This window comes from Gallinula chloropus (genome assembly GCF_964237585.1).
Source record: "Gallinula chloropus genome assembly, chromosome: 2".
Lineage (NCBI taxonomy): Eukaryota > Metazoa > Chordata > Aves > Gruiformes > Rallidae > Gallinula > Gallinula chloropus.
The window spans coordinates 15,279,200-15,301,056 of record NC_140086.1 but is presented as its reverse complement, the minus strand read 5'-3'; the positions used below and the strand labels follow the sequence as shown (position 1 = coordinate 15,301,056).

At 45.4% G+C, this 21,857-nt stretch overlaps 1 protein-coding gene across 2 annotated transcripts; it reads left to right on the top strand.

Annotated features, from left to right (window-relative positions):
- Positions 1 to 2,075: 2,075 nt before the first annotated feature.
- Positions 2,076 to 7,245, top strand: CCN3 (cellular communication network factor 3; the record flags this gene model as incomplete). Of its 2 annotated transcripts, XM_084279771.1 has the most annotated exons (5): positions 2,076 to 2,141; positions 2,256 to 2,487; positions 2,815 to 3,066; positions 4,793 to 5,001; positions 6,949 to 7,245. In XM_084279771.1, the coding sequence occupies 5 exons, from the start codon at positions 2,076 to 2,078 to the stop codon at positions 7,243 to 7,245; spliced, it is 1,056 nt and encodes a 351-aa protein (XP_084135897.1). The 2 variants fall into 2 exon arrangements, with proteins under 2 accessions (XP_084135897.1, XP_084135896.1); XM_084279770.1 differs by having other exon boundaries at positions 2,076 to 2,487.
- Positions 7,246 to 21,857: the final 14,612 nt, after the last annotated feature.

Genomic DNA, 21,857 nt, shown 5'->3' with positions numbered 1-21,857 from the left:
AGCTGCATCCTTGAACTGGCAGTTCCAAGGGACTCTGAATTATGCATGCTTTGGAGGGACTGAAATATCCGGGAAAAGGTATTTGGCCCTGCTGCACTAAACTGCAGCATCACTTTATTTTCATAACTGGTGTTTTAGAAACAGTCAGGGCCTTAGTAAATTTATTAAATGCATGTAAACCAGTTTCTTTTTCCAAATTAAGTACTCCAGTAAATATCCTTTTAATTTCTTTTATTCTCTCTGTAGTTTTATGTGGTGAAATTTTTTATAGACCAGAAAATACTTAAGAGTGGTGTGAAGTAATCTCATTGAAAGGGAATGTAACTCTCAGTGTCTGTGAATGATTACTGGCACTGAAAACCTCATCAGATTCACATATGAAGGGACAGGCAAAAACAGATCTTGTATGTGCCCGTCTGGCTTACAGCCTGGCTTCTGGGAAAACTTCAGGAACATTCATGTTTCTCTTTAGCAAATCATAACGCTTGGCCAAGAGCATCGGTTCACAAGCAAGGTACTGCAAAGAGTGGCTTTGTGCTGACTGCCTAGTTCAGGAGCAAGAGGCAAAGAAGCAATAAAAAAGAAAAAAAAAGAAAAACAAAGAAAAGGGAGATAAGGAAGGCGAAATGACCTATAAGGTATAGGATGATTGAACCTCAAACCCGTGACCAAGCCATTAATAAGACTTTAGCAACCCAATGTTCCCCTTGGCTCATTCTGCTGTTTGTGAATGAGAAAATGAAGGGCCAGTATGTCAACGGAGATTACGCGTTGCTGCGCCAGTGAAGTCTGCCTTGCCCAGAATGACAAGCTTCTCCAGAAACCCTGTTGCTGCCATTCAGCATCAAGAAAGGAATGGTGACTTCTATCCAAAACAAAATTTATATCTGGTGATTTCTGGGTTTGTGCCGAGTATTGCTTTGGCTTAGAGCTACAGCAGCCTTGTAAATTCATGAGTACCACTTGTGTCATGTCTTAAGCTTAAAAGGCATCTTGTTTTCACTAGTCTGTCTACAACTTTTGTTTATTTTTCAAATATTTTCTCTTTAACAAGCCACAACAGAATCCAGTGCATATTATGTGCCCCAGACAACCGGGAATAGAGAATATCTGTGTCCTAGCAAGACCCAAGCAGGCCTGCCTTGGGCAGAAGACAACTCCCGACAAATAAAACCCGTTAATAGATTTAGTCTTCCTTATGCTTGGCCTAAATCTGTCCTGCACACAGTGAAACAACTGCACAACACCACCAGAGTTGCTTCTCCAAAGCATTCCCAAGGCTTTGAGGGTCGGGTCTGCATCTTCCATGGCAGCACATTGTGTGAGCACTGGGGAGTCTGTTACCAGTGCAGCTCATCATGTTGTACACAGCCCAGAAGGCTCCCAATTCCCCACCAGCTGATACACCTGAGCTGCTCTGTCAGCCAGCAGTACCTGCGGCTTGAAACTGAAGCATTAACTGAGGAGCACACCTCACCCCCACGGCCCCTTGTCCTCCCAGGGCCTCCACAATGCCTCATGCCAGGGTCAGAAGTGGTGTAGCCTCGAGAGGTGCTTGAGCTTGGGGCAGCCAGTTGCAGAAACCGTGGTGGAGCCCCTCAACAGCAGGGAGGCAGCGTCGCGCTTCCCTACCATTCATAACCGGCTGCACAGCTCGTGTGGGAGATGCCTGCGGGCAGCGGTGCGGGTTAACGGGGGCCGCAGGGACGGGTTGCGGGCGGCAGCCGCCGTCTGGGGCAGCACCTCGCCTCAGGCGCTCGGCCAGCCCGACACCCGGGGGCGGGGCCGGCTCTCCCCTCGGGGCTCCGCTCCCTTCTCCATGTAACGACTCCGAGGAGAGGGCTCCTGCCTCTGCCGCCCGCAGCTCGGCGCCGCCGGGGCAGGTGGCGAGAGGAGAGGGGGGAGCGAAGCGTCCGGCCCCGTTCCAGCTCCCCGCCTCCGTCCCGCGCTGCCCGCCGCGGAAGGGGGGGAAGGGGGTGGAGGGGGGTCCCCAACGGCCTCTATATAAACGACTGCAATGGCTCTGCCCGCAGAGCGGAGCGGCGCGGCGAGAGGCGGCGGCGGCGGCTGGGACCATGGTGACGGGCAGCGGGCAGCGCCTGCCCGCCCTGCTGCTCCTCCTCCTCCTCCGGCTATGCGAGGCAAGTGCGGGGCGCCTGGCAGCGCCGGCGGGTGGGGGGAGTCGGCGGCCGGCCCACCCCTGTGACCATGGCCGGCTCTGTGACCTGGCCCTCGGGGTCGTTTTGTCCCCGCAGGTGAACGGCCGGGAGCCGGCGTGTCCCCGGCCCTGTGGTGGGCGCTGCCCAGCCGAGCCGCCGCGCTGCGCCCCGGGGGTGCCCACCGTGCTGGACGGCTGCTCCTGCTGCCTGGTGTGCGCTCGGCAGCGCGGCGAGAGCTGCTCCCCGCTGCTGCCCTGCGACGAGAGCAGCGGCCTCTACTGCGACCGCGGCCCCGAGGACGGCGGCGGTGCTGCCGGCATCTGCATGGGTAGGTGGCGCCGGGCGGGCCGGGGGGACCGCGGCTGGGAGGCCGGCACCGCGTACCTCGCCTGCGGCAGCGCTCCCTGGGCGGTGGGGAGACCCTCCCGGTCCGCAGTCCTCCGCGGTGCCCACTGGAGGGCGTCGGCGTCCCGCTCCCCTCCCGCCGTCCCACCGGCGAAGCGGGTCTCCCTCAGGACCGCCCGCGCCGCGGCGGGCCGGGTGCTCTCGCTGCCGCGGAGGGGTGGGGGTGGCCCGCTGCGGGACGCTGTGGGAGGCGCGGGGAGGATGCCGAGTGGGCTCTGTCTCAGGGAAACGCGTTCTCTTTTCTCACCAGTGCTGGAGGGAGACAACTGCGTGTTTGACGGGATGATTTATCGCAACGGGGAGACGTTCCAGCCCAGCTGCAAGTACCAGTGCACCTGCCGAGACGGGCAGATCGGCTGCCTGCCCCGCTGCAACCTGGACCTGCTGCTCCCCGGCCCCGACTGCCCTTTCCCCAGAAAAATTGAAGTCCCTGGAGAGTGCTGTGAGAAGTGGGTCTGCGACCCTAAAGATGAAGTGGTTTTGGGAGGTTTTGCTATGGCTGGTGAGGAAACTAAAGCTCGTTATCGCAGTCATGCTGATGTGCTATCACGCTGGAAATATCCGTGGGGTTGCTGTGTCTATGGCACATCGCTTTGTGCAGTTGGGTTCTTTCTGGTCTCTTTTCTCATCTAGATTCGCCAGGAAGTGTACCAGTGGTTATGAGTATGGGAAAAGCTCAATACATAACAGAGATTCAGGGGGTGAATGTGCATAGCAGTTTTAAAGGCAGGCTAACTTGAGTTAGTTCCCGGGTCTGGAATTCTTGTTTATCCGGTACAGAGTAGTGAGTGCAATGGAACAGGGTCAAGCTCATAATCCATCAAATATTTCCCCCCCCCCCCCTAAACCAAAGCTGCTGTCTTTCTAGCTGCTGTGCAAAGATACGTTACATCATAAACACTATTCTGATAGCTTAGCCTACAAGAGACTTCTTTCTCCTAAATTCCCCAGCTATTACAAGTGGTCATCATGGTACCTAAAATGCCAAGAAACTCCTGTCTCTAACCATTATTGTTGGCATCAAAGGCATTACAACGTACTTGGAGTTATAAATGCAATGTGTGGGTGTTAAAAACCCAACCCATTCCAAAATGCGGAATTCATAATGTGCTTTTGAAACTGAAAAAAGCTATATATTATTTTCCCCCTATTGTCTTACTGAATTATGTCTCCATGCTCTTTAAATTAGACTATTAGTTCAACACAAATAAAAAGCTACTTTTGCTGAGATTTGAGGACTCTCTAGTTACTGCTCTCTGTGGTCTTAAGCAGTTAGTTATACTGAAACTCAGCTAATCCATTTGAAAAACAAGTAAGGAAGGATCCAGGAAGAAAAGCTCTAAGAACTTTTCAAAGGGTTATGAAGTTGTAAGGCACATAAGGTATAAACAAAAAGCTTTTCACCTTTCTATCTCACCTTTTCTTTGATTTATCTGTCAGTGACAGGCTAATCTGTAAAATGCTGACAGATGGATTATCTGCATTCTTTTTAGGAATGACCATCCCTCTTGGGAGGCCACCATTTGGGAGCCATGCAAGCTGCAGAAATGCTGTTGCAGAGGAGCTTGACAGCGTGAGCTGTGACTGACGGCTCAGTCGTGTTGCCTCAGTCTGTTAGCTCTTACGGTAGCCACTGCACCAGCCTGTGTAGTGTTTGCATAATACAGCTTAATGCTGCTGTGAGAGCAGGATGATGATCAGAGTTGGCTATGGGTTTGAGTAGCTGTGGCAACTCCTGGAAATTGCACTTACTGCCTCCCTGCCATCACCCTGGCTATAATCTGTCAATAACTGACAAGAATGGGTGACTGCATGAGCATTGGAGTGAACAACTTCTGTGCTGTTTATTGGTTTAGATAAATCATTCAGCCTCTGTCATACCTTATGAGGTAGCTTTAGAACAGATTTTTGATGTATTTCTGTTGAAAAGAGGTAGAAGTAAAGAGTTACAGAGTTCTAAACTAGTTAAAAAATTGGCAGCAATTCTTCCAGCTGTGAACTTGAGTGAGCTGAATCTAAATGCTTTGCTGATTAGACATTGATATGCACCTTTCTGTTATTTTTAGGAAGTTGCCATCCAGGGCTACCAGAAAAGGCCGTTTTTAAAATCCTTAAATCCTGTCAAAAGCATGTGCATTTCGGATCTTATTTTGTCTTGTGTTTCTTCCCAGATGTAGTAGAGTTCAGTTTCTTCCTGTGGTAAAGTTCTGCGTGGTTTTTGTCTCCAGCCTACAGACAAGAGGCCACGCTCGGGATCGATGTGTCAGATTCAAGTGCCAACTGTATCGAGCAGACAACAGAATGGAGTGCTTGTTCCAAAAGCTGTGGAATGGGCTTTTCCACCCGTGTTACCAACAGAAATCAACAGTGTGAGATGGTGAAGCAGACACGGCTTTGCATGATAAGACCTTGTGAAAATGAAGAGCCATCTGAAAAGGTATGCTGCAAAGGGAGCAGAGTCTCTTCAGTTGTAATTCCAAGGTTGCAATATTATGGTCTAGAACGCTCCAGATGCAAGTGTACATTAATAGACCTTTGAGTGTACATGCAGCAAGCCCAATGTTTTTGGTAAGCAAAATGTTTTTAGGCTTCTGCTATTTGCTCAGTAGCTTTGTGCTGCATCTCCAGCAGGTCAAACGAGGTGATTCTGTTCCTCCATTCCACTCTTATGAGAGCCCACCAGGACTACTGCATCCAGATGTGGGGGTCCTCAGCACAGGAATTACATGGAGCTGTTGGAATGCGTCCAGGGGAGGCCACAAACATGATCAGAGGAATGGGGCACCTTTGCTGTGAAGACAGGCTGAGAGAGTTGGGCTTGTTCAGCCTGGAGAAGAGAAGGCTTCAGGGAGACCTTCCAGCAGCCTGCCAGTACCAGGAGAGGACCTACAGGACAGCTGGAGAGGGACTGTTTGTCAGGGAGTGTAGCAATAGGACAAGGGGCAATGGGTCTAAACTGAAAGAAGGTAGATTAAGACTAGATATAAGGAAGAAGTTTTTAATGATGAACCTGATTAAACACTGGCACAGGTTTCCCGGAGAGGTGGTAGATGCTCCATCCCTAGAAACATCCAAAGCCAGGTCGAATGGGGCCCTGAGCAACCTGATGAGGTTGACGATGTCCTTGCTCATTGAAGAGGTGGCTGGACTAGATGACCTTTAAAGGGTCCTTCCAACCCAAACCATTCTATGAACTGATCCCAAACTGATCAGATGTATTGTACGGGCAGACTGTTTTGACAGCTCACACAATCTGACTTCTCCCACAAATACAATCATACTACCTGTATGTATGCCTCAGAGCTGCTCCAACCATGCAGATGGCTATGCCAGAGTTCTAGTGTGTTGAGCATCTGAAATCCTGAAATCCTGCAAAATCTGCTTGGGTGAATTGAACCTTATCTTAATCCTAACAGTGCTTTCTTCCAAAAGCAGATCCAACACTGGCACTTCAGCTGCAATCAGTGTGTATCTAAGGGAGCTGACCATTTTCCTGCTTTCTACACATTATACAAGTGTTGCTGTCAGGGAGAATAAAGTAGCTAGATTAAAGGACCACCAGTTCATGTAATATTCTGAGTGTTGGAAAGCATTGCTAAGGCTTTTTGCTGAATACTCAGTGCAGTTTTAAATACAGTGTTTTGAAAAGGATATGAAACATGTGGGAAGAGTTGGGGAGATTAACAAGAATGATCAGAGGTCTAGAAAACATGTTCTGCTTATATAAAATTGATTGAACTGAAGTTTTTATGGATGCAAGAGAAGAGAGATGTGTTCTTATAACTGTGCTCAGATACTGTAGCCTGTTCTGAGTCCATGAGGGATACAAGAAGAAATGTTTAGACTGCAGAAAAATTAAGACATGATTGAAAAGCTTCCACGCAGTAAGAATAGTGAACTGTTAGGATTGTCTGGGTCAGATGTAGAGTCTCTGTCATTGAAGACTTCCAAGGACAAGTTAGACAACTGTCTGTTAGGAACAACATGGATAAAGCTGATTCTGCCTTGGGTCACAAGAGTTGGCAATCACTTCTGAGGTCTGTTTTAAAGCTCTTGGCTTCATGATTCTCTCACGGAACTACACTAGCTAGAGAAATTTTCCAGTATAGTTTCGTAATGAATTGTGGTTTGGCTTGTCATGGATGTCCAGAGCGGGCTTTAATTATTTGTCATTTATTGCTGGCCCAGTAACACACTGGTGTCAAAGGGCAGATCTTACAGGAGTTATCTGTAAGGAACTACTGAAGTAGCTGCAGAGTTTTATTGCTGTGGAACGAGCAAAGACAACAAATTCAAGTTTTCAGAGTATCCTTGCATGTCAGTTTTGTAACTGCTCTCTCTCTTAGGCAATGATGCATCTAATGTGTCTTCGTATTTCTCTTAGAAAGGGAAGAAATGTGTCCGAACAAAGAAGTCCCTGAAAGCTCTTCGCTTCGAATACAAGAACTGCACTAGCGTGCAGGCTTACAGACCCCGCTACTGCGGCCTCTGCAGCGACGGGCGGTGCTGTACCCCACACAACACCAAAACCGTTCAGATTGAGTTCCGCTGCCCGCAGGGCAAAGTCCTGAAGAAGCCGATGATGTTGATCAGCACCTGTGTCTGTCATAGTAACTGTCCCCAGAGCAACAATGCTTTCTTCCAGCCATTGGATCTGACGTCTAGTGAAGCAAAAATATGAAAAGTATTCATTAGGCAGCACAAAAGGTACGAACGGTTTATACAAAACTTGACCCACAATCAGGTGAATGTAACAGCTGCATATTTAAAATATCTAAGGTGTTTTTCAAAACAGGCTAGGCGCTTTCTTTTCTCCTATAGTTTATTAAATACCTCATTTTGCATTTGCCCCCTTCAAATATCTTTTATTCACTTGAAGGAAATTTTGTACCTTGGACAAAGCCTTCTTTTTTTCATGACGGTGGCATAAAGATTCCAAAGTGAACAGATAGTCTTTCTCCTTGAGGTAAGGGGATCGTGCCACAAGCTCTGTAAATGGATTCCTTAGGAAATGCATCACATAAGCTTCCAGGTTCTTAACGTCACTTTGCATGGTGCATATAAACATGTAAGCAGTGTTCTTTTTCCGTTCTAATGAAACTCAGTTCTGATGACAGTAAAAATCTTACTGATGGAAGTGTTGCATTCTTGTGTCTTATAAAATGCCTTCTATCTTTACCTCTGACTTTCTCTGAGGGTTAATTTTTCACATAGCCCCAGAAATGACATAGCTATGATGTCATATGCTGAAGCATAACGAATAGAGAGCAATTACATTTCTATCTGGTAACTTCACTAGCAGTCTAATCCAAAACCCACTGACGTCAACGTCTTAGAACCAATGTGTGTCTGTAGATAGAACTATTTGGATGCAAAACCAAAATTTCTGTAAAATCCTCTAAAACACTGACTGTATCATATGGTGCTTCATTTCTTAGAAAGAGATATATGTAAATAGAAACTGTATATATTGTAATATAACTTTACTAAGGAAATAAACTTTATGTCATTCAAAATATTTTTTCCTAGAGTTGTTTTTCTCAAACTACCAACTTTTAAACAGCTAAAAGCAATGGAAAGAAAAAGGGTCTGCAGAGTCCTAAAATCAAAAGCCACCCTCCCCTGATGTTCGTAGTGTCCCTCATTGTAACTGCTGCCCTAACAGGTACACAGTGTCTTGGGGCAGGAAAGGATGAGCTGTTTCTGTGGCAGTCATTAGAAGGGAGGTTTCTTCTGGAGTAAGTTAGCCTGGGAGATAGGATGAGATAAAAAAAAGTGAGGTTTGGATGCAGTGTGCCTTGAAGCATAGAGGTGTTGGGGAAGAATAATTGTGACCTGGAATTTAGGGTTGGGTCTGAAGTACTAACGACGTATTTAATTTTGCCTTGCAACATTTCTGCCTCATAACAGCAGCCTATGACCCCGCTTGTGCTAGATACTGTACAGCAATATCCCCAAGGAAGGTAGGGTGGTGGTTTGACATATATTAAATCATGTAGATTGTGTAAACAGGTTGTAAGAACAACTGTGGACCTTCAGCTGCCTAGTCTATGGACCCAAGCTTTGCTCGGTGTGTGGCATACTCTGTTAGATATACCAGAGTAGTACTTAAGCCCACTGATCCATAACCATGTGGTAGGAAACAGCTATCTCTTGGAAAAAAAGCAGCAGAAGGATAAATCTGAGCATAGTTGACCTAGTGTCCTACATCTCTCTAAGAGCTAGCAACCTCTAGTTTGGTAAGTCCTGAGATAACCGCAGGGTGGAATTCAGCTCCAGGATAAGTCTCCTAAAATTGGTGTCTACATGTAGAAAGCTAAATGCCAATTTCAGCCAATGGAGTCTAAAGTAAAGTGTGAGCAAGCATCAACAACTGAAGGTTTTTTTGGTAGCTTTAAGTAATCCTGGGAAGTATGAGGTGGTTGTGCTAAAACCCATATTGATTCAGGTAAGGTTTAATAGATCTTGGGTTCTCACCTGGGCTCACACATGGCTTTCCTCACTACCTGTGCCAATGATAAATCTGTTTTCAGTCATTGCTATTGTCAGCAACACATCCCTACCTGCGTTACACTCTTCAGACACCTGGAACAAGAGTGGTCTTGACCCTCATCAGGCATATGCTCATGTATGGATGCACACATACTGCCCATGCACCAGTTAATTCCTCATCACAGAATCATACAGCAAGGGTGAGGTTTAAACCCCAGCTGACAACTGAGCACCACACAATCAGTTGCTCACTGTCCCATGGTGGGATGGGGGAGAGAATCAGAATGAGAAATAAAGGCAGTTTAACAGGTAAAGCAAAAGCTGTGCACACAAGCAAAGCAAGACAAGGGATTCATTCCCCACTTCCCATGGGCAGGCAGGTGTTCAGCCATCTCCAAGACAGCAGGGCTCTATCACACCTAACAGTGACTTGGGAAGACAAACGCCATCACGTGTGTCCCCCTCCTCCCTTCTTCTCCCCCTAGGCTTTATCTGGGGAGCATGACATCATACATTACACGATATCCCTTGTGTCAGCTGGGGTCAGCTGTCCCCTCTGTGTCCCCTCCCAACTCCTTGTGCACCCCCAGCCTCCTTGCTGGTGGCGTGGGGTAAGGAGTAGATAAGTCCTTGCCTCTGTGCAAGCCCTGCTCAGCAGGAATGAAAACATCCCTGTGTTACCAGCCCTGTTTCCAGCACAAATCCGAAACAAATCCACAAATCCAGCACAGTCCCCATACGGGCTACTATAAAGAAAAGAAATTCTATCCCAGGCAAAACCAGCACAAAAGGTTCGGGTTGGAAGAGCCCTTTAAAGGTTGCCATTTCCAATGAGCAGGGACATCTTCAACCTGATCAGGTTGCTCAGAGCCCTGTCCAATCTTGCCTCGAGTGTTTCTAGGGATGGAGAATTTACCACCTCTCTGTGAAACCTGTGCCAGTGTTTCATCTGCCTCATAATAAAAATGCATTCCTTATATCTGGGCTGAATCTCCCCTCTTTCAGTTTAAAGCCCCTTGTCCTGTTGCTACACTCCCTGACAAACAGTTCCTCTTCTGCTTGCCTGTAGACCCCTTTGGGCACTGGAAGACTGCTGGAAGGTCACCCTGGAGCATTATCCAGGCTGAACAAGCTCAACTCTCTCAGCCTGTCTTCACAGCAAAGGTGCCCCATTCTTCTGATCATCTTCATGGCCCTCCTCTGGACTTGTTCCAACAGCTCCATGTCTCTCTAACGTAGGGAGTTCGTAGAGTCCTTCCTGGTTTAGCATCCCAGCAACCTTATGTCCTAGGCAATGAGTAGTGCTAGAGAGCATGAGGGAAGGACTCCTCTCTGTGGCTGAGAATCACTTAAGAAGCAGTTTAGAATCTAGGGATGAGGGAGGAAAGACTATTTAAAACTACTTCCACCTCACATGTCTAACATCTCCCCACCCCTACCTGAGACTCAGGCTGTTTTGTGCACTGCTTTTTCTGATATAATGCAAGCTATTGAGTATTTCTCAGGATCATCTTGCAAGTTCCATGCCTCTTGATATGCAAGAAATGCATGAGCTACTGAGCAGTGCAGCCCCTGATTGCCTGACCAAATATTAATAGTCTTTGGATTAATAAAATCCCGTTAATCCTGAGCCAGGAGTAATTAGAAAGGAATGCAGTCAACCATTGATTTTCTACAAAACAAAACAGTTCACTCAATCACTTCATTTTGACAGTTCCTCTACTTTCAAACTCAAAGTCATTTATACCTGTGCATAAGCTTATCGTTATTGCATTGCTTCCACTTCATGCCTTTGCTTTCCTTTCATGTTACCTGGATTTTCATATAATTCCTTATGTTTTTCTTTTATTGGATCATATGAGCAAAGCAGAGGCACCAGAGAGAAGCACTTCAAGTAGCTTTCCACTTTCAGGCAAGTTGAAGAGCTTATCTGGGATATGAACCCTCAACCCCTTGTACTTTAAGACCATCCACTACTCTTAAGTTTGTGGGTTTCTTCCCCTCTACAGACAGGAGTTTAATCTCTGATATTTTCAAAGAGACATAAACCCAGCTTCCTGCTGAGGCACTTCTTGTGGCTCATCCATCACTTCCTTTGAAAAGAGGACTGTGTGCACTGTGACATACGGGTTCAATTCTAACTCAAGCAACTCCTTTTGTCCATAGACATTTCCCCAGCACTTGAAACTACGGTCTCCACTTCAGTACATCCAGTGCCAAAATGCCCCCAACAACCTTCCTCAGTGCAGCTCTACACATCTTTAATCCACCTTGAGAGAAGGGAGCTGTATTGCTGTAAGCACTACAACCTTCACAAAAGTGCTGCAATGTTCAAATCCTTACTAGCTATCTTTATCAACACCAGACCTGTTGCAACTTCAACGTCTTCTCACAATGCTGTAGCACTTCAGCAGGAGAAATATCTGTTTGAGAGGAACACGAATGTTTCCTCTGATCAAAAGTAGCCGAAGATCTGACCCAGTCTGCCTTTGTTTTTCAGACTACATGCATAATATCAATTCAGTGGGTATTTTTACCTCAACTCAGTTGATACAGCTTTTCATCTGGTATCAGTTTTGTTTTTGTTTTATTTGAATACATCCACTTACCTATCATAGTCTTTGGGCCAATTTCAGCCTGTTCCTGCAAAAGGTCATAATACCGATTTAAAAAAAACCCTGTGACATTCATGTAAGTAAAATCCAGTGATAAAATCCTGAACTTCCCTGTTTGAGGGCTGTGATTTTCTCAAACAAGCAACATTAACTTATTCTGATTGAGCAAAATTAAATAATTCAAATGTCAGCAATTAATTTTCCCATCAGAGCATCTCAGAGAACTTCACATTCAACGTGGGGGTTCATATGTATTGAATATGATATGCTGATGGCACAAGCACAAAATAGGCTGCTTGACTTGTTCATCCCATACTCTCTGAATAAATTTACCATTCCTTTGATACTACCAGTCAAGGACTGCACTAAAAAGTAAGCTGGTTAGAAACCTTTTATTCATTGATTGATTGACTGATTGACTGACTGACTGATTGATTGATTGATTGATTAATTCATTCATTCATTCATTCATTCATTCATTCATTCATTCATTCATTCATTTACTTGTTCATTCAATTGACCAGCTCTTGGCTAAGTGCAAATTCAGTAAGTGATGTTGATGATAGCCAGTCTTACCCCTTCAGCACATATATCCAGTAGACCTGTTTGTAACCGCTTTGTAGCCAGAACTGTTTCATCTCTGGGACTTCATTACAGCAGCACGCTCCTTGCATTTAATTTGCTTTGAATTTGTCTATTTTGGCAAAATCATACTGCAAATGTACCCCTTTTATGCCTTCACTGACTATGTAAGAAGACCAGCTGCCAGCCTCATCGACTGATGCCTGATTAGTAGAGTGAAAACCTCTCAGTGAGTAAAATTCTACAACAGTAGAATCTTCACCCTTTCTGTTTTCCAGTATAATTCCAGGAGCTGTAAAATAAAAACCTCAGGAAAAATAGAATATCCCCCCTTTTTTTTTTTTTGTCTTTCTAGTTCAAACTACAATTTGTCTTCACTCTATTTTTATTAATGTATAGGTGTGTGGGTAGATGCATGGGAAGAAATTAAGTTACTGTTTCTAGTCCTAGTATTTATATCTTACAACAATTCTGAACTTCATGAAATAGGACCATATTTCTCTCCTCTCACAAACTGCTGCATTGGAATCTATTTTTCTTCTTTTTTTTTAATCAGTAATAAAACAATTCTTCTAAACCAAAGCCTCCTGTATTAACTCTTGTTTCTGAAAGCCATTCTAGTTAAGTCTGTAATGCTAAAGTTTGTAATATATGCTGCCTACCTCATATTACAGAAAATTGTGCTCTGAGTTTCTCATTATGCATAATTTATACATTACATAGGTATGAGCACCTAATCTACAACCAGAAGACACTACGCTGATGTCAGTCAAGAGACCTACTATGAGGCTGTGAAAGGAACAGTTTACTTGCAAATATCTAGTAAAAACATTTCATATTGGTTTAAATCCCTGCAGTCACCACTGTACAAAGTGTTGACTGCATGTGCAAAGTAAGAGCTAACAGCCTGTTTCTTTATGGTTAAGCACATGCTTAAAATTTCTGTGTTCTCTCTGAGGAGTGTAGAGGGAACCCAGATGATTCATTGCCTGCCAGTGAGCTTGCTGGAACTAAGCCTCTCCACTGAGAGAAACAGGTAATAGCCATTGCTGAGCTATTGGTTTGTAGATTAGAAATGGAAAAATTATCCCAGGAAGTGATAGATCTGCCATGGACATGCAAATGGTCACATTAAAATAATGAAGAGAAGTGTCCCACTGACCTAAAATGCTTCACTGTTCGTGGGTGTTAACCTGGTAGTGGTTATTCTCAACGTTAGAATCAAATATTGCCCACAAATATTGCATTTCAGTTCATACAAGGAGACCTGGTCTCCTAGGTTGTCTTTCCTCCTCTTTAGCCTGCATTTGCTGAGTCTGTTTCCCACCCTTTTCCACGTTTTTTCCACACTTTCCTCCACCTTTTACCCCAGTTCTCAAAGCCCACTCATTACTTTCTACAGTGCCCTCACATGGCAAATGAAACACTCATGTAGCATTGCCAGAGCCCTTTCCCCTGCACCCCCTGCACCCTTTTCACCTCCCTTTCTCTGTGAGCTTTGCAGCCCTCAGGGTATGTGTTATGTCATTGTGGTTCCAAAAACATTCTCTTGGAACTAATTGGACTTTTTTCATGCATACACATAACTTATTTTTGCTGAAAGCAAACCATTTGCAAGGACATTTTGAAGACAATAAGATGTGTTATTAGGAAAGGCTGAATGAACTGGGACTGTTCAGCCTTGACAAAAGAAGACTGAGAGGGGATTTGATCAGTGTTTGTAAAATATCTGAAGTGTGGGATACAGTGTGAAATGGCCACCCTCTTTTCAGTGGTCTGTGGGGACAGGGCAAGGGGCAATGGCCACAAGCTGGAGCACAGGAAGTTCCACACCAATATGTGGAAGAATTTTTTCAAAGTGAGGGTGACAGAGCCCTGGGACAGGCTGCCCAGGGGGGTGTGGAGTCTCCTTCTCTGGAGACATTCAAGCTCCGTCTGGACACCTGCCTGTGCGCCCTGGCCTAGAGAACCTGCTTTGGCAGAGGGGTTGGACTTGATGATCTCTGGAGGTGCCTTCCAACCCCTACAATTCTGTGAATCTGTTAAGGGAGGAGATTTGCTCTCCTGCACTACTATCAGAAACTCAGGCTCATCTCTCCTGATCCAGAGACATTAATAAAGGATTAGGCCAGAGACCTGAGCCTGCACACAACCCAGGGCCCTGTTCTGATAATCAGGATGGAAAAATAAGCATGTTAGCCCCTGTGGGTTGTTTTGCTTTTTTTCTCTAGTCTGTTTTTAATTAAGGAATTGCACTTCAATAGAAAGCTGAGGGGGTTGTACAAAAAGAGACAAATCCCAGAAATCCCTTCATGGGCTGATGTAGAGTTAAATCCTTTGAACTGCCTTTGTAAACATCTCCAGACATTGAAATGCTTGAAAAGTTGTACCCTCACCATTTGCAAAAACCCTGTCTTCAGACTGTTAACATGTCGTGGTGGCTGATTCCCTAACAAAATAAAACTCTGGAGGAAAGAATCAGCCTTTCTACATTTCTATACAGCTTTAGTGCTCTGCAGCTAGTGGTCTCTCACTCTGTGGGGTGTAAGTTTGTGATCACATTAAAACTGTCGTTCTCATAGCAGGACCGTGTTGAGGATTGCCCATCACTTGAGGTCAGAATTACAAGCAGCACCTCAAATTCACAGTCAAAACTGGATTTTGGTGGGATGGCCCAGTTCTCCAAACCGTGGAGAAGGGGGACACCTGGTGGCTAGAGGGCACTTCGGCTTCTCAATAAGAATCAACTTTAGGCCTCAAAGCAGGGATGTATCGGGAAGGATGAGGCCAACTGATGTTACTTATGACAACTGTCACTAGTTATGGGGACACTTCTTTGTGAGGTATGGCAGAAGCCTGGATAGCTGTCCCAGTTTTAAATGTCTTCAATTTATTATTAGCATTATGGCAGTCCCTGCAGGCCCCAGCCCTGCTGGGGACCTTGGTGTAGATATAAAATGTGGAAGAAAGTTTCTCATTATAATAAGTAAGTGGGAAAGACAAAAGGGATGAAGGGAAGGACTGACCCTTTTCTCTAATTAACACACAAGGCACTAAAAGCTCAGAATATATGAGCGACTTCCTCCCCACCACACAGACTTTGTGGTAAAACCAGGAGATGAGCCCATTTCTCGTCACCATCTCCAGCCTTAACCACTCATCCTTTCTAGTCCATCCACCACTTTAGAGGATCATGTTGCAGAGGAAATGAAACAATATGCTTTGTCTTTAGAGAACCAAAGAGGTCTCAGGCACTATATAAAACCTTTATAGACTAAAAGGACAATGAGCTCAGGGAAAATGACTGCCTCAGGAATGGTGACTGCTCCATGGTGAAGAGGCTGCTCTGTGTGTTATACAGATGTACCTAAACACTGTCTTATATCACTGCAAACCACCAAGTTTTGGGTTGCAAATTACCTGGTGGAATATAGCTTTGCATCTCTTTTCCTTGTGGAGGAAATGTTCATCTCTCACTTAAACTGACCATTATTCAGCGTGGCTGCTGAATATTTCGTCTTCCAGGCTGTAGTGAACATTTTTCTTTCCATATCAGCATGAAAAAAACAGAAAGCCTAGGAATTGGTATTTGTAATCCATGTACAGCAGCACAATGATGACTCTGGAGAGAGGCAAATGTGCTGGTTTTCCCTGGGATGGAGATGATGTTCCCCACAGTAGCTAGTATGGAGCTGTGGTTTGGATTTGTGCTGGAGATAGTGCTGGTTTTGTTTCTGCTGAGCGGGGCCTGCACAGAGCCAAGGCTTTTTCTGCTCCTCATCCCACCCCACCAGCGAGGAGGCTGGGGGTGCACAAGGAGTTGGGAGGGGACACAGCTGGGACAGCAGGGATATTGCATAACGTATGATGTCGTACTCCCTAGATAAAGCCTGGGGGGAGAAGAATGAAGCAGGGGGACATTCAGAGTGATAGTGTTTGTCTTGCAAGTCACTGTTATGTGTGATGGAGCCCTGCTGTCCTGGAGATGGCTGAACACCTGCCTGCCCATGGGATGTGGGGAATGAATTCCTTTGTTTGTTTTGATTGTGTGCCTGGCTTTTGCTTTACCTGTTAAATTGTCTTTATCTCAACCCATGAGTTTTCTCATTTCCCCTCTTTGATTGTCTTCACCATCCCACTGTGGAGAAGGGACCAAGCAGCTGCTTGGGGCTCAGTTGCCAGATGGGGTTAAACCATGACAGTCCTTTTCGGTGCCAAATAAGGGCCCCAAAGATAATGACAGTTTGATTGGAATGTACTGCATCAAATTTATAGCAGTTGTAACTGTCTAGCTATTAACTGGCAGCCTTGTATGCTTGCCACAGGGTTGATTTCCTTTCTGTATAGTAGAGTCTAGTGCTTGCTCATGGCTGCTCTCTGTTTTCAATTCTTGCTGTAGTGCTGTGCTGCTTATTGTCTCCTGTACTGGGCATGGGAACATTGTGATGGCCAGGCCATAACTGGTGTTTCCATGCTGCTGTACTGGCCAGGCTAGAGCTTCAGTGTGAACTTAAGTCAAAGGGACTGTGATCTGTGGATGAGACCGTGCAGGAGTAGGACACCCTGAAGCATCTGTGGCTGTGGTTATGTCTATACGGAGTCAGGTATACCTCTGAAGGAATTGGGGCCCATGAAGAAGGCCACACTGGAGCAGGTGCACCTCAAAGTGACTGTGGCAAAGCCACAGGCATACCCCTGGAGAGACTGTGGCTTGTAGATGCCCCCCTGAGGGACTGCAGTCTGTGGACAAATCCAAGCCAGAGCAAAGACAAGGGGAGGAGTTCATTGCAGTGTTAAACCTGATGATCTGACCTGAAGTGACCAGGGGTGGATATTGTAATGGATATAGCTGCAAGTTGTTGTAACCCATGAGTTGAGTTGCATATTACAGGAATTAGCATGGCAGGAGCCACCTGACACAACAGAGCACAAACCTTACAAGAAGCAGTGCAAGTGCCCAGTGACCTGACCCAAGCTGGCTTTCGTGCCCAGTAACTTGACACACGACACCACCTCTCCTGTCATGAGCAACCACCATAAAAGATGGAGCCCGAAATCATGGACTAAATGAACTCAGTGGACATTTTGTGGACATTTATGGATGTTTTACAGACATTTCACAGGGATGGTCCATAGACTAAGGGAATGGTTTCTGTGTACCCTATCAAAGGATGGGAATGGAGGTAGTGGTTGATGAGGCTGTATTGGATAGTGTGATACCTGAGTATGATGTAAATGGCTCGTCTCATTAAATAAAAAAATCACAGATACCCCACAGAACTTGGTGCAAATGGCATCTGCAACTGGCCTGAAGCATTTTTTACTTCTCAAAACTATGCTCTTGCCCTTCCCTCTTTCCTCTCACTTCAGACAGACCTGAATGTTACTGCAGAAACCTCTCTTCTTTTCTGTGCATCAAGTGCCCTTGGAGCAGGGCAGGGGCTCACTCCCCAGCCCTGGGGTCCCTGGTCCTAGAAAGAGCTGATGTGCTCTTGTTTTAATTCATATTTGTTCAGCATTTTAAACCCCTAAATCATCATCATCATCATCATCATCATCAATCATCATCATCATCTATTGAGAAGTGCTGAGCTTTGCCCAGCTTTACAGTGTTTCCATAAAAAGAGGGTTTTCAGTTTTACCACGAGGGGGAAGCAGCTGAAAAAATATCAGCAGGCACCTATTCTTAGAGCTCTGGGGGGTTGGTGAAAAACATAGGGACATCCACAAAAAGAACACAAGCAAATTAGTCTTCAGGCTTAGAGAAAACATGAACTTTTCATGGATGTTATCAATTCATATCCTTTTAAGCAAGGGGTTTGGGGTTGATTGTTTTTTTTTTCCCAAATCTTATTAATTGCAGTTAGAATAAAACCCAAAATTTCCCAGAGGAAGGAAGGCTGCTAATGAAAGCAATTGTGTTCCTTCTATATATGGAGTAAATAACAGAAATAGTTTCTCCAGAATTTAAATCAAGGAGCAAACACCTGCTATATGTTTAATATTTCAGGTGTGTTATACTATACATTGAAACAAAAAACACAGTTGAACTAAAAAAGCAGGTATTTTCTCTTTCTAAGAGAATGTTCTACACACTACAAGTCTGTTCCCCAACCTAATTCTTTTTGCCATGTGTCTGAAAGAGAACTTTTAAGGATGTAACTACCAAAACCTAAGTACATGAAAAGTCTTAGAGCAATAATGAAGGTCACTAACAACCTTCCGTTGCCCAGCACCAGCAGACAAGGCAGAGAAAAAAGCCAGATGAGGCAAAGACAGGTCAACATTTTTCTCCACGGTCAGCAGCAGATCATTGGCAGATCCAAACATATGAGGCACTAGCAGGGTATGTCTTGGATGGCTTTTCTTTTTTTAAGTGATGAAAATAAAAGGAGGTTTTTCTCTCAGTCCATCTCTCTGATGACTATACTTCAACAAGCCATGAAGCATTCAAAGTCCAAGGTCAACGTGAGTGTGGAGCTATGAAAAGCATCTGGGGAACCCTTTGGGAACACTAATTATGAACGTATGAGAAACGGTCTTCTCCCCTGTGTGAGACACCAGTCTATCAAAGATTGGCATTCAATAGCAAGCCTGTAGAATAGGCCACCTTTGAAAGCTATAATGAATAACCTCAAAAGAAACCCTTATAAAATCTTAAACATGCACAAGATACTAGCCAAGGGCTTAATAAAATACACAAGCCCCACACGTAAAAAAACAGACAAAACAAACAGAAACCTATGGCAACTCCAAACATAACAAGATGGACCTCATAGGGAGGAATTAACAGTAAATCTCTCAATAACTTGCCTTTTGTGGCCAGAGGTCTGCTATCTCCCCAGGGTACAGAGCACAGAGAAACCAAATTAAACTGTGGTTATCTGATGTCTCTGGTGAGATTCACTCTGTCCCACGTCAGAGCTCAGTGGGTAGCTGAAGCCCAGGACCGGGAGTCAGAAAGTCTGCATTCGGTTCCCAGCTCTGACACAGGCTTGCTGTGTAGCACTGGTCTACTTACTCAGCCTTTGTTTGCCTCAGTTTCCACCATTTAAGGAGTCAGGGATCGCAGCAGTGCTGCAGTGCAGGACGATGCTGCAAGGCCCAGAGCAGGGCAAGGGGGACAACCATATAGCTGTTTCTAGACGTTCACCTTCACATATTTTTAAGTTCTTAGGATTCCTGACAGTGAAGAGCTGCTTTCTGACTAGCTTCACTGTGTGGATGGTGGCTTAGGTGGCTGCTAGAAGATGTGGAACTTTTAATTGCAGGGGGTTGGTGTGCCTGCAAGCTGAGCAGCATGGCAAGGGGAGAGTGCAAGCAGCACCCCATCCTGGGAGCCTGAAGACGGGTCAGCCCAGGCAGGCTGTGCTCCCTCAGTACTCCACTGAGCTGCCTGACTGTTTTCCATCTACTAGCGACCAGGAGTTGCTCAAGCCACAGCTGTAGGAACAGCTTGCTGAGCTGCAGAGAACCGGGACGGTATCACATGGCAGCTATGAGGAGGAACAGCTGTGTAACCTTGTAATATGTCGCCACTGAAAAGGTATCTTGATTCCTGCAGTTATGTGCCACCATCTGCAGCAGTGTCAACCCCAGACAAGGTGCGTTTTATGCCCATGTGATCTGTGCAGTTTGCATGGTGTCTCATGGCCTGGGGTAAATTCAATTTCATAGAAAAGACATCTTTGGAAGAAGTTCTCAGACCGTAGAGCAGATCTATAATGTCGCTTGGCAAGGTCTCAGCCCATTAGGCACAGTCATTTCCCAGATTACCATGGTATGAAAATCTTGCATCCAGCCTGATGCTGAGGAAGATACACGTAACCACACGAAGAATTTTCAGGAAGCCTGTGGGAAGAGAGGGCTGGAGCTATGGGCAGAGGATGTAGAAATGGTGTGAAGAAACATGGCACAGGGGTGAGCTGGATCCTGGCACAACACTGGGAATTATCCTGACTGAACTTTACGTCAAATCGCTTCAAATCATAGAATCATAGAATCATAGGCGTTGGAAGGGACTTCGAGACATCATCGGGTCCAACCCCCCAAATCACATGAAAGCCAACAGAGCTTCTCCGATGCACAGGAGATCAAGGAATCAGCCTGCAAAAATGATTGCTGCAGAAGGAAATGTCTATATTAAAAATTATATCCAATTAAAAAGCAAACAATTAACATTGCCAATTCAGACCCTCCCAGTCTGGGAATCCACGGATAAGGCTGCCTGTGTGAGGTGCAAGTCAAGCAGGATCCCTCATCAGTCACACCCCTTGTTTGCTTTAGGAGTAGAATCTTGATGTTACAATCCCCACAGAAGAAAGCAGCCAGGGACTTGCATCTTACCTGGGCCAAAGCAACTACTGTGATCCCCAGGAAACCCCCTCTAAAGGTACTGGCTGTACTCGGTATAATAGATGTGATCCAAAATAACAGCGGGGGGAGGGTCCATGATGACAAACCAAGATGACAGGCAACAAGGAAGTAGGAGCTGGTTTTACCTCACAGAGAGAGAGGGAAACAAACTGTATCAGCCAAACAAGCCATGCTGTCTCTGAAGTAAGGTGACATCAGCCAGGCAGGAGATGGAATAGCTGTAGTGGAGGTGTCCAACTTGACTACAGACCAAATATGGGAAAGGTCAGTGGATGCCACAGCTGCTTTGAGTGGTTATAGAACACTATCCTGCTTCCTCTGGGTGTTTTCTCCCTGTCAGGTCCACATTTTGTATCTCCAGGGTCTTCATTTCATACTAACCCTTAAAGAAAAGGTTAAAGGAAGCAAGCAACTCATTTACCATGTTCTCCTCATTGTCCTCTACATGGGACTCATATATGGACCTTATCTTGTTCAAAGCACTTCTAGTTTCTACAGCTGGAAACATATGTTCTCTCATGGAAGTATGAATTAAGGCTTAAATTTGTCCCTTTGGAAAAATGATTTAATTAATTAAGTAGCTTCAGACAGTTTTATTGCATTAAAATATCTAGAATTACTTGCAGTGATTGACAGCCATTAAAATAGACAGTGGTTATATGGATTGTGTCATAGGAAGTGCTTTCCATTACTTGTAACACCAGTCACATCTTAGCTCCTACGATTGCTCATAGCCTCTTTTACCCTCTTGCCTTTTTGACATGAGTTCTTCATAAGCCTGCCTGGAGTCTTTGCATTCACAAGGTCATTTTTAGATGTTTCTATGTTTCAGATTAAGATTCGACTTTTTAAAAGAGCAGATAATGGCAGGACAAGGGGGAATGGACTAAAGCTAAAGGAGGGAAGGTTTGATTAGATATTAGGTGGAAGTTTTTTACAGAAAGAGTGGTGAGGTGCTGGAACAGGCTGCCCAGAGAGGTAGTGGATGCCCCATCCCTGGAGGTGTTCAAGGCCAGGTTGGCTGGGGCCCTGGGCAGCCTTGTGTAGATCCAGGCCTGGAGGTTGGTGTCCCTGCCTGTGGCAGGGGGGTTGGAGCTCTGTGATCCTTGGGGTCCCTTCCAACCCAGACCATTCTATGATTCTATGATTCTATGCCGTTTACATTTCACTTCTATGAGTACAACAGGGCAGCATAAGGCAAGAACAGGAGGCTGGGAAGCTAGAGGTG